Source organism: Vigna umbellata, chromosome 3 (assembly GCF_029865625.1).
Source record: "Vigna umbellata cultivar VRB3 chromosome 3, Vumbellata_1.0, whole genome shotgun sequence".
NCBI lineage: Eukaryota > Viridiplantae > Streptophyta > Magnoliopsida > Fabales > Fabaceae > Vigna > Vigna umbellata.
This window is the reverse complement of record NC_142167.1, coordinates 5128557-5142085: the sequence shown is the minus strand read 5'-3', so window position 1 is coordinate 5142085 and position 13529 is coordinate 5128557. Positions and strand designations below refer to the sequence as shown.

Here is a 13529-nt window from a genome sequence, read left to right as displayed (position 1 = left end):
GGTGTTGATTATTCAAAAGTTTTATTCTATACTCAGACCCAACCATTTTTATCTATTTTATCTGCTGTTATTTCTTCACTATTACCCATATTCATAGAAAATTGACCAGTGATTAAGTTTTCATTCAATTTCTCAGTTGCGATTTCAACCTTCATAATATCACGAGAAGTTGAACTATAAAATCATCTTGAGCTTACCATGTCATCATCATTATAATCAAAGGTTGTCTCATGTCACAAATAATGAAATATTCATGGACTTAACTAAATAACAAATTTAATCTATAAATTTGGGCACGACATTTGAATTCGTTCATATCATAAACTTTGATACATTATGGTGCTTCAAACTTTAAAAATGAATGGATATAGTCTTTTTAACTTAACTAAGTTAATTTTATTGGGTTTGTTAAATAGTGTTCCAGTGTAACATTTGAGCTGGAACATGTCAAAATGGTGTAAACAAATCAAATGTCATCCTGAAACACATTTGACACGTCAAAAACATTTAATGATGTGAGATTAGGATGAATATATTTTTAAAGTTTGAGAACCAAACTGTATCAAATTTTTGGGACAATAATGAATTCAAATTTCACATCAAAATTTAAGAACTAAATACATATTTAACTCTAACAAATATAAACATAATAATGCAATAATTTTGCCCTTAAAATAGGTTTGACCAAATGCTTTGGCTTTATTTGAGATGTTTTTAATGTTTCCACTAATTAAACTCTTGTATTTGCATATAGACACTTTAGCAACATTGCGAACTTTGTCTATCATTATCCACATTTAGTTTAACTATAAAGAAACACTTCTTCAACTATTTTTATTGTTCTTACAAAGCCAAAGAGGTACATAAACTTCTTGAGCCTTCACTCTCCAAAGTACTTATCTTCCTATTTTTTGATACTAATCCTTCGTAAGGTGAATAGGTATTATGTCTATAAAAAAACATTTCAACACTCAAGTCGGTCTTAAACCTCAATAAAGAGTCAAAGTATAATTAATGCAAAATGTAAAAAAGTTATCTCGATCATTGTGATATTTATAGTATAATTTAATAGTCGTAGACTCTTACCTAGATGGATATGGACCAGTAGCCCATTTACCTTTAAGTCATAGTTTAACCATATTCTACTACGTTTTAGAGTAGACGGTATATCATTAGCTTTAATAGGTCGACATGTACTCGAATAAGTACCTTAATAGTCAATGAATACGTGGGTGCATAAGTTAAGACATGTTATATACTATGTTGTCCTAAAACAAAATTAATATTAATAAGGTGGAAAGGTATTAAATTACAACTATAATAATCACTAAATAAATAGTATAATTTTTTATTATTTTTAAGAGTAGTTTGACACATCAATATCACTGTTATCTTTTTTTATGAATGCACCGGTATAAAAAAAGTTTCACCAAAATACGGAAAAGAATTACATGGATGATCAATACAAACCTTTCTAGTTGCAAAACATTTCAGCGTTACATGCTTGACAAAAGCACCACAAAAGTCCAAGAAAAACATTTAAAAAGAATGTTTGCCCTTACTTTACTCCTCCCACGTTCTGTAATCTGCTCGTCAACTTTGATTAAATTAATTTAAAGAATAGCAGAAACAGTGTTTCAGATATATATAATGTTTTATTCATATTTAGATGTAAAGCTTTTGTGCTAACCAGGAGTAGACTTCCTCTGCAGACATTTTAAACACCTGAAAATCAGCATATAATATAAATTATTATGAAAATTGTAATGCACGTTATTACAGTTATTAAAGTAAAAGCTTTTCAATTTTCTTTGGATCCTGATTTGATTAAAAGGGTCAATACAACGCGCTTGTTATTTTTCAACCATTCATTTTCAGCCAACTGGCCATCATCACAAAAGTCAAATCTCACACCTTTTATATACCTTCTGCTTCTACTGTTTTCTTCTCCTTAAACTTTTTTTCTTTAGAAATAATATATTCAATATTTTCCACCAAATAAAGTAATATATCATTCAATATTCACAGCTGTTTTTTCAATTACTTTTATTTTTATTTGCAAGGTCACAATATCTTGAAGTTAGAAACCAAGTATAATCTGCAGTCACCGAACGTGATTTTTGTTAGCCAAACGTTATTTTGTTGTTTTATAAATTGATCTAACTTTTGCCGGTTAAACACTGTTTTAATATTGTGTGAATGGGTTCTAGATCTATACATTTACATAGACTATGTTTACTTCAAAAGCGCTTCATTATTTTCTTTTGTCCCAATATTTATATTAGTTATTTAATGTTTTTTCTTAATTTATTTTAAACTTGATATAGTTCCAATACTTATTATTAAAAGGAGTTAATGTGATTCATTTCATTAAAAAAAGAAGAAGAGAAAAACACTGAATAAAAAGAGTAGATTAACATAAAGGGGTGTGTGATTATAGAAAAATAGATGGAGAATTTCTTCTTCTTGGAGAGGGAAGAAGTAGGAGAGGAAACAAAAATAAAGAAGAAACACATGGATGAAGAAGAAGGAAGATGACTTAAGATGTTAAATCATTACTTTTTAAGGACACGGACTCTGATTTAATTAAATGAACCACCTTAATTTCATTTAATAAATATTGAAACCACATTTAATCTAAAAAAATTTAATTGAACAATTACTAAATATACTTGATTCTTTTAATTTTTACTTGTAATTTAAAACTATTATTTGTAGTGATAGTTTTTATTTATTATTTTTACATATTACTTAAAAATGCTCACATAAATTATATTGAATAAAGATTATTTCTTTTGAGAATTACACATCTATAAAGAAAACTGTCATTGAAGAAAAAGAAAGAAAAAGTTGAGATTTGAGGAACGATAAAATATATTTTAACTATCAAAGATGTTAGATTTTAAGCAGTTGGCTAATTTAAAGAGAGAAAAACATTATGGAGTGTTTAAATATTGAGGCACAAATTAATTAATATTACATAATATAACATAATATGTTTACATTTAAACTTAGTTTTATAAATAAAAAATATTATGTTGTAAACATTTTTCGTTTTAGGCGTTTTAAAATAAAACTAAGTTGCCATTTGCAATGTAATTATTTTACCCACCACATAATCCTTTGAATTAAATACGATTTTACTATTAGATAATTATTTTTTTAGTCCTTAAAAAAATTGGAAACTAATCCTTAAAAAATACCATTTTGGTTGGTAATTAAGAAATTGCAAAATTTATCCCTCCGTACAAAATAATGTTGACTTTTGTATGTTCATTTATTGGTAGTGTATAAGAGTGTTAGTTTCTAAGATAAAAAAAACATAGAGATACTATAAATAGATAAATGAAGAAAAAGTAAAATCAAATAATATTTTATGTCTAACTCTACATATATATATATATATATATATATATATATATATATATATATGAATACAAAATTTTATTTAAATTGATTTTATAATTTTAAATTGAGTTTAAAATATAGTTTAATAAGAAATGCAATTGATTATTAATCTTATATTATGAATCCAAAACAGATAGATAATTAATAAATCATAAACATTTTCTTTATTAAATTAATTTTTAATTCTTCTAGAGTAGTAAGCGAAAGCAGATTAATCATTAGAAATAATGTAGGTTAACTTATATATATATATGATTTTTTAACTATAGATCATCTTGGGTTTTCTCTTGACTTCCTTTTCTAATGAGAATGTAATCTCTATCAATTACTTTTTCTTAAGTTTCAATATTTTAATTTGATCCTTCAACAAATTAAAATATTGTTTGTAGTCTCTATATAGTAAATATTTCATGACATATATGTTTTTAGTAATAATTTAATTAATTAAGTCACTTTAATAAATTAGTTAACAAAATATAATGTCCTATTAATATATTTAATAATTTGTTTTAAATTGATTGGTTTTAAATGGTTGAACATCTCACAAAATATAAATATATATAATGTCCTATAAATATATATATATATATATATATATATATATATATATATATATATATATATATATATATAAGTTATAATATAAAAGTTATAATATATAAGTTATAATATATAAGTAAATTCAATGTTAAATCGAGCTTAAAATCTAGTTTAAATAAGAAATGCAATTTATTATTGACAACTTTTACCTTACTTCCTCTTTATATTTCTCTACAAAAATTTCTCTCTTTCTCCAAATCTTCGTCTCTTACAAAATTTGGTCACATCCGGCTGTTAAGAATCAATTTTAACTAATCATATTTTTAAAGTGAGTAAATTTCTATTTACTCTTTATATGTTTTATTTTTCCTTTTTTTTAACTTGCCATTGTGGATTAATTTATATAAGTGATTCTTTCAACTTAGTTAATTACACGTTGAAAATTTTGTTATACTTAAATGTTTTGCTTTAAACTAGTAAATTTTGAATTATTTTATTGTTAGATTGAATATAAGGTTAATTTTTAACTTATTTTCACTCAAAGCAAAAATATGGAGGCTTAAATTTTTTGTTCAATTTTTATGAGTTAATATCTTCCGTTTCAGCTAAATAGGATTCCATATGAGAAAACTAAATAAATCCTTATGAATTAATGATATCAATCAAACTTGAAATGCTTAAAAGCATAGAATGCCAAACTAAGCTAATGTTACTTGACCTTAATAGAAAAGAAAAGACTCCAAAAGATTTAATTGCGTATTTACTCATTATCTTAAACTTAGTACTATCTATAATTTTCTTATTTTTAAGATTAATGTGCATGACTTTAATACACTCATTTAGACTAACAATTAAGTTATTTGAGAACATGTTTCCTTTGATAATGTAATTACCCGGGTTAATTAAAGTTCTAGTCAATCTGTTTAAACCTACATTAAACCTATATAAGATATTTTAGGAGATAAAATGAAAAGGAAAGAAAAATCTTTTGAGGTGATTTTATTACTTTTGTACTTCATAATGAAAGTAATTCAAAAGTGGTTAATTTTTCATAGAACAAGTTATTAATAATACAAATTATTTAATAAGCACTACAAGAATAAATGGATTTACTCATAATCAAAATTTGTTGGTAATCATTAAAATATAATATGTTGATAAATTAAAATTATCGACAACTTACCAATGATCAAACAATTGTCCATACAATTTTCGTCGATAAAAGGAAAATATGTTAGTAGTTATCGATGATAAAAAAATTATTGATAATTATTCATTGACGAAAATCCATTAGTAGTAATAAGTTAGTAATATTCAATTTAAAATATTAATTATTATCTATATTACAAGACGAATTTATTTATCATCCTTTTTCTATAATATGATTTGTTAAAAAAAAATTACATGTTTATTCTTAAGGAAATTTAATAAGTTATAAAATGTGTTAATTCTTTTCAATAATCTTTTAAATTCCTTGACTGGTTTTATTTTAGTTACACATGATTAATTTGCTTCTTTTCCCTATATATACTTAACCTTAAAAGCTTTCCAAACACAGAAATAACTCTTCTCACCGTTCTCTTGAATTCTATTTTTTTATTTTGTTAGTTTTGTTGTCTCACTTAACTTAGAAATTGGTGATATATATCACATGAAACTTTTGTAGCAATTTGCGGTCAATAGTTATTAAATTTATTAATAAATTAAATAAGTAATATATTTTTACTTGTTAAATTTATTGATAGTTTTAAGTTTAAATATATTTTTAGTACGTTAATTTATTTTTTGTATTAAATAATCTTTTAATAAATTACATCAAAATTTGTGATAAGAATAAATTTTAATTTTACATATAAATTAAGTGACTGAAAATATATTTAATTTTTAATTTCACTAACAATTAATAAATCTAACCAAAAGAAATAGCATATAGTATTAGTTACATATTTTCAAATTCGAAGAAATTTATTTGTGACATTCAATTTGATAGATAGAGTTACAAATGAAAAATCAAAATTAGAACTAGAAATTGAAGTAGATTCACTATAATTGGTTCAATTAAATCCCATAGTTTTATTATTATCATTTATTATTATTAGATAAATTAGACCCATTTCAAACATAATAACTTATTGCCACACACAGGCTATTGAATTTTAAAATGTCGAATTATGATTTTCCAAGATCGCTCAAACTTTTATGTAAGGTTATAATTGACAATCTAAAACTATTTTGAAATTTGAAGTCTACCACCCTAAAACAAAAGAATGCTCATTTTTTCACTTGAATTTCCTCAACAAAATCATGCCTTTTTTAATACTCTAAAAAAGGCAAATTAACCCAAACCCTCTCAAATTTTGTGGGCAAGACCAACAAACTAATAAAAAATGGCGTCAGAAAAAGGGAAAAACCAAAAACCTCTTAACTTAAAATAATATGAAGGGTGGTGGTGGTCGCAACTGAACCAGCATCCAAAATAGTTAGCACTGCAAAAACTGTACACTAATTATGGAAGCCAACCAAGACAATACCCCAAAAACAAATTAGCAAAAAACGACGTTGATGTTGAAAGCATGAGAGAGAAAGAGCCACCCACGATACAAAACAAACTAATACCATCACAAACTAAATCACAAAACATTCATAATCATTATAATAATAATAATAATAATAATAATAATAATAATATAATATGATCAAAATAGAAAAAGTAATTTATGCCCTTTACATTGTTAACACATACAATCATTGATATAAAATTACACAACTGTTTTTTATTGATTCACAATTGTTTCCGCTAATTTTGTATAAATATTAAACTCCAAATCAATTTGATTTTTGAAATATTCAAATATTTATTTTAGAAAGTGTGTTTTCTTAAATATTTAACTCGATAACTAGTATTTAATTGTTATCATCAAGTCATATATTGAAGCACCAAATTATCGATTTACCCTTATTATATGAAGTTAGGTTTTTTCTTCCACAAACAAACATATCCTACTGTCATATGTTACAGTTTAGCATGTATATTATCTGTCATTGTTTAAAAAAAACAAAGTTTGAAAGAAAAAGCTTAGAACTTTGAAAAACCTAGAAAATGTAAAAATGATATATGTATGTAGGTATATGTATATATAGGCAAAAGGGTGTGAAAAATCTTACGAAAACAAAGGTCCTACCTTGAAAATCCAGTGTGGTATATGATATATATCTTGGTTGCTGGTGTCCCCCACCTCCATCCATCCTAGTAAAATGGACCCATCACCACCAAAACCAGCTCAATCTCATTCTCCCTCACATTTCTAGCCCCTTTATTCTCCCCCTCTCATTCATTCATTCATTCATTCCTTCCTTCTCAACCCCATTTTCATCAACCACCCATTCTTCAAACCCAAAAAAAACACACACATTGCTATTTTACCACAGTCATCTTTATATCATTATCTTCGTTATCATCATCAACACATCACATTACACAATTGATGGGGAGGATGATGCAATGGAACAAAACCAACAACTCCGACAACATGTTTAAGGTTTCGATTCTCTTCACCTTCACCCTCGCCCTCCTCCTCTTTTCTCTCCCCGCCGCTGTGCACGGCGCCAGACTCGAGCTGGTGCACCGGAACCATGACCGCTTCACCGGCGGCAAGTTGGATCGGGTAGAGGCCTTCAAAGGGTTCGTCCAGAGGGACAACCATCGACGACTGCAGATCAACCAAAGGCTGGGGTATGACGACGACTACGACACGCGGAGGAGGGCCGCGGAAACAGACTCGGACACGTCCGAAGCGGAAATGCCGTTGCTCACCGGGCGAGACCTCGGCATCGGAGAGTACTTCGTGCAGGTTAAGGTGGGCACGCCGGGGCAGAAACTCTGGCTGGCCGCCGACACCGGCAGCGAGTTCACGTGGTTCAACTGCTACTCGCGGGAGAAGGCCGATGTCCCACGCCAGAGTCCGAAGAAGAAGCGTCTGCGTCGCGCGAGGAGCCACCACCACCACCACCACCACCACAGAGGGTCGAAGAACCACACCAGAACGAAGAAGAAGGCCAGGAATAAGAACAAGAACGATCCCTGCATTGGTGTGTACTGTCCCGACAAGTCTCGAACGTTTCACTCTGTGACGTGTGCTTCCAGAAAGTGTAAGGTTGACCTCAGCGACCTTTTCTCCTTGACCTATTGCCCCAATCCATCTGATCCTTGCCTATACGATATCGGGTTCGTCAAATTCTTCCTTCTCTTGTTTCTTTTTCATCACCATGCAAAATCTCATTTTAACATTTTCTTATCAGATTTAGACTTTTATTATAACAATATGCATTGCTGTTTGATGAGTTTTCTTGTTGGGGAGACATTTTTTAACTTTCACTGCAAACCGGCAGTGCAATGATGTTATATGTTCGTATAAGTTTTCTTCTTCTTTGATTGGGTGGGAGTGAAAAAGTTTTTTCTTCTTTTTGTTTTGTTTCTTGATATTGGAGTATTGGTGGAAATCAATTAATGGGGTTGTTGTGGAAAGATGGGAGGAATGGGGCAACTGTTTTTTTTCCTCTTTTAATTTTTTCTTTTCTAGAAAAGAAAAAGGAGATGAGAACGAGGATGAGGCTCTGTGTTATTTTCATTCTGGAAAGGAGTTGGTAATGAACAGGATAAGATGAAAGTGGCTTGTTTTTTAGGATGGTGGATTAAAGTTAGAATCATTGTAAAAAGAAACGTTTTATGTTTGACTGTGATTTGAATAAGATTGTTTTTTTTTTAAATATCTGTTGGAAGAAAAAAAATTGAATTGGAGGGTTGGGAGAAATTAATAGCTGTCTGTTTTGGACCTCAATTTCGGTTTGTGTCTCTGTGCGAGTGAGATGGGTAATTAAAGCGGTTGGAAGGGTATGTCCTTTTGAAAGACTGGTTTCATTAGAAAATATTTGGAATGTTTCTCTTCTGAAAGAGATTCAAGTTTCATTTTTTCTAATGTTATTATTAAGTATGGCATGATTCAAGGCACAATTCCATCTTTATGATTTGTCAATTGAGCCTTGTAGGTTGTTTGGTTTAAGGTTCAAATGGTAGTACTTGTTTCACAAGACAATTTTATGATTTTGGTTTTTGCTTTGGGGTATTTAAAGTTTTGACATATCATTATCCTATTAAGGAACAGTTATAAGAAGAGAACATTACAGGTCCAACAAAGCATTTAAAGTTGTGAAAGGAGTGAGTGTACATTTATAACAAGCCTTCTGTTTATGGGCATCATAACCAAAGATCTAAATGTGCCACACTTGTTTTCTTTCTTTAAGAAAGGAAAAATCTTGGGGGTTACTAATTAACAAAAAGGTAGCCTTCGTAAACAGACACAAGCACAAAAAGTGGCATGCACCTGTTGGTGAGCCAGCAAGCATTGTTTCCGGTATCCAACCATTGTTATAAATGAGAATTAATGTTAGTAGGTGAGAATCACATGACCCACATTTCTGTATCCAAGGCTTCACAGTGTCTGTCTACTAGCACAGCATCACCACCCCATCTGCATAGCTTTTGCACTACACTGTTTGATTTTAGACATTTCTGATGTTATAATTGACAGGTATGCTGATGGATCATCTGCAAAGGGGTTCTTTGGCACTGACAGTATCATATTAGGCAGTTCAAATGGGAAGGAAGAAAAACTGAATAATCTGACAGTTGGGTGCACACAAGAAATGCTAGATGGGATAAACTTCAACGAAGAAACTGGTGGCATATTGGGACTGGGCTATTTCAAGGACTCATTCATTGATAAAGCAAGTAGCAAATATGGTTCCCAATTCTCCTATTGTCTTGTTGACCATTTGAGCCACACAGACGTCCCTAGTGTTCTAACTCTTGGAGGCCATCACAAAGCCAAATTGCTGGCCGAAATGCAAAAAACCGAACTCATTCTGTTTCCTCCATTCTATGGTGTGAGTGTGGTTGGCATCTCACTTGGGAACCAAATGCTGAATATCACACCTGAGGTTTGGAATTTCGATGCTCAAGGAGGCACCATAGTTGACACCGGCACAACCCTGACTGCACTACTCACCCCAGCCTATGATCCAGTTTTTGAGGGTCTGACGAAGCCCCTAAGCACAGTGAAGAGGTTAGCTGCAGAAGATTTTGGAGCTTTAGAATTTTGCTTTGAAAGTGATGGGTTTGATGATAAAATAGTGCCAAGATTAGCATTCCACTTTGCAGGGGGAGCAAAGTTTGAGCCACCAGTTAAGAGCTACATCATTGATGTGGCACCCCAAGTGAAGTGCATTGGAATTGTGCCAATACTGGGTGCAGCTGGTGTAAATGTCATTGGCAATATCATGCAGCAAGACCATCTCTGGGATTTTGACTTTGGAAAACGCACAGTAGGCTTTGCTCCTTCTGCCTGCTCCTAGTTCTATTCCTTTCTTTCCTCCAAAACATATATCTATGCAACTACTAATCCCTTCCGTCTGCACCTTTCTGCCTTTGTCAATGTGATTATTTCCATCTCTTTCTTTCCCCATTGGCTCTTCCCAACAGAAACAACTCACATTAGATGTTTGTCTTGTTCCAATTGGATTTTCATTCTTTTCATTTTCTATTTTTTCACCTTTGTAAAAAATATTACGTGTAAAGATGTATCATACATCTAATTCAACTTCTTATGATTAATCATACGTGGCTCCGCCACTGATTTCCCATTTAGATTCAAATTTCTTGCATCACTGCAATCATTTCTTCACATCCTGATCATAATATTACTTATGTCTATTCTCTTCTCCTTCTTATATTGCTTTAATAAATTACACAACTGTTGTAAAACAATGAAATAATTATTAAGGTTAATTATTCGACGTGAGAGATGAAACTGGAACAACACTCTATACGAGAAATGAATAAAGAAGAAGATTGCGGCCAGAACGGTGAATTATAGTTTTCTGATATAAACCATGTCTTTGAAAGATAGAGAGATGTCACAATCAAATCAAATGCAAATTTATGGTTTCAATTAAAATAATAAAGATAGCCAGCGTCTACATCATATATCATATGTCGTGACAAAGTGTATGTTTTTTTCTTTTTGTTGTGTGGTGTAATTTGAAATAATGCAAGTGCACGATTTTGATATATTGTTAATTATTAAATTTTTTTCAATAATAAATGATAATTGATGATTAGCTGATGAGGTAATTCGGAAGGAAAGCAAACTATATATCTATTTTGGGTCATCAAGGAGAAGGTTTACCTGGATTACATAAACACCAATAACATCTGAGCAAATTATATAAAGGATTGACACCACTCTTTACACAAAACCTTAAGACAATGATTAAAGGGTCTTTTATCTTTATATATTGCTTTACTTTCTTATTTTTATCTAAGGAGGAACTTGGACTCACACTTTGGATATTACATTATGTAAATAATCAAAAGTAATAAAATGACTTGAAAAGAAATGGAGATAAATTAAAGATAAGAAAAAATGCATAAAATAAAAATATAACACATACTGTAACTTATTTTCATTATCCATTACTATATATAGGTGACACATAAGTTTATAATGTTTGAATAATATGTTTTCTAAACTCAGCAATGTGATATTATAAAATAACATCCATGTTATCAACTTAATAGTCCACAGAAAAATTAAACTGTGAGGACTCAATTAAACAATATAAATTTATTGGGTATTTAATAAATTATAAAAATTTATTAAAAAACTTAATTAAAAATTTTCAAATTTACTAGAGATTTTAAACATAATTAAGCCAAAATTATTTATTATCTTCTTCAATTATTTTATAGTTTATAGATAACAATAATGAATGTTTAAATAAACCTTGCCTTGAAGATTTTTATAGGTGGAAAAAAAACTTAACTTCTCGAAAAGTTAAAATTAAGTTATGAAAAAGTTATAGGGTAGAATTTCTCTTATATAACTTACTTAAATTTTTACTTTTTAATTTATGTACAAATTTCAATTTATGTTTTGATTTTTCACTTTTCAGTTTATGTACAAACTAATTTAAATTTATGAAAAGGTTCACTTTATCTTTCTCTTATTAAAGTCCTCATATACAAGTTTATCAACGATGCAAATAAAATTTGTGTGAACACAATAATCAAACACATCAATAAAGCCACATATTGAAAACTCAATCAAGTGCACAATCGATTGTGACATAAGAATGTTCTCGAGTGGTAGCTACATGAAGCAAGTGTATCCAAAATTTCCTCTGAATCATTGACGTGTAGCGTGTAAACCTATATTATCGATGATAATTAAATGATCAGGCAACAAAAAAAACGAAATAAATCACTTAAATAAAGTGAAGACATTTTCAATTAACACGTACCATTCATTTTACATCATATATGTGACAACTTAGTAACTATCACTACAAAAAAGTAGGGTATTACCGAAGGCCAGAAGCCCTCGGAAAATGCCAAAGGCCGTCGATAAAGGGTGTTTACCGAAGGCTTATCGACGGCCAAAAATCCTTCGGTAAATCCCTTGTCGCTAACAATTACCGAGGGCTTTCGCCCTTCGGTAATTACCGAGGGCCAAAAGCCTTCGGTAATTACCGAAGGCCAAAAGCCCTCGGTAATTACCGAAGGGCAAAAGCCTTCGGTAATTACCGAAGGGCAGAAGCCCTCGGTAATTACCGAAGGGCAGAAGCCCTCGGTAATGGCCATTCGAGGGTATTTACCGAAGGGCAAAAGCCTTCGGTAATGACCTGCTTTGGGCATTTACCGAAGGGCAAAAGCCTTCGGTAAAATGCAGAGCAGGTTTCAGAGAAATCTGATTCCTGTGCAACCCACACCTGTATATCAAATTCCAATTACAAACAGACCTGCATATCAGTTTTCAAGCACATACAAACATGCATAATGTGCATCTCAATGATGCAATCAATTATCAATATCCATTGAACATCAATTAATCGATAGAACATCCATTAATGTTCAAATATAAAACAATGTAACAAAAGGATGTTCTAACATCCAAAGTCTGAAAATAGATCGAAGTAACACTGAAATGATATCAACTCAAAATGTTCTAATATCCAAATGTTTGTCTAACAAGTAATAAGAAAATGAAACCTAAAAATGTACATAACTATCATCAGAATGATTTTCATCATCCTGCTCCTCTATTGATGGCTGGACTGGTGTGGGTTGGACTGATGAGGGTTGGACTGATGACGGTTGGACTGAAGTGGGCTGCTGAGTGGCAGCAGGTGATGAGGACGGTCGTGATTGGGTGGGAGGGATATTTTGTAAGTCCTGTGAGGTTTGAGGCAAGACAGTCATGACCAGGGCCTTAAAATTTGTAAACTCTGCTCTGAGATCAGTGAGCTCCTGGTCACGTTGATGGAGTTCCTGCCTGAGTTGAACAACCTCTTCAGCAGCAGTACTGGTGGAAGAAGAAGGCTGGTGCTTAAGAGTACCTCCTCTGGATGCTGTATAGTTTGCTGCAAGCTGTCCCGCACCATACACTCGTCCCTTTTTCTTCCCACCAACGGTGTCGATCCAGCACTGCGTCCTACGGATGTCATCATCTGCATTACTGGCATCA

General features: G+C 30.9%; 1 protein-coding gene across 1 annotated transcript; it reads left to right on the top strand.

Annotated features, from left to right (window-relative positions):
- The first annotated feature begins 7117 nt into the window (after positions 1–7117).
- On the top strand, positions 7118–10651 carry NANA (Eukaryotic aspartyl protease family protein). Its single transcript, XM_047323247.2, has 2 exons — positions 7118–8173; positions 9537–10651. The coding sequence occupies exons 1-2, from the start codon at positions 7434–7436 to the stop codon at positions 10357–10359; spliced, it is 1563 nt and encodes a 520-aa protein (XP_047179203.1). The 5' UTR covers positions 7118–7433; the 3' UTR covers positions 10360–10651.
- The last annotated feature ends 2878 nt before the right edge of the window (positions 10652–13529 follow it).

What these genes read in the sequence shown, in the direction of transcription:
- NANA (XM_047323247.2), top strand. Translation starts at nt 7,434, where the DNA reads ATGGGGAGGATGATGCAATGGAACAAAACCAACAACTCCGACAACATG. An exon ending in CCTTGCCTATACGATATCGG is followed by an intron (nt 8,174 to 9,536) that starts GTTCGTCAAATT and finishes TATAATTGACAG; the next exon opens with GTATGCTGATGGATCATCTG.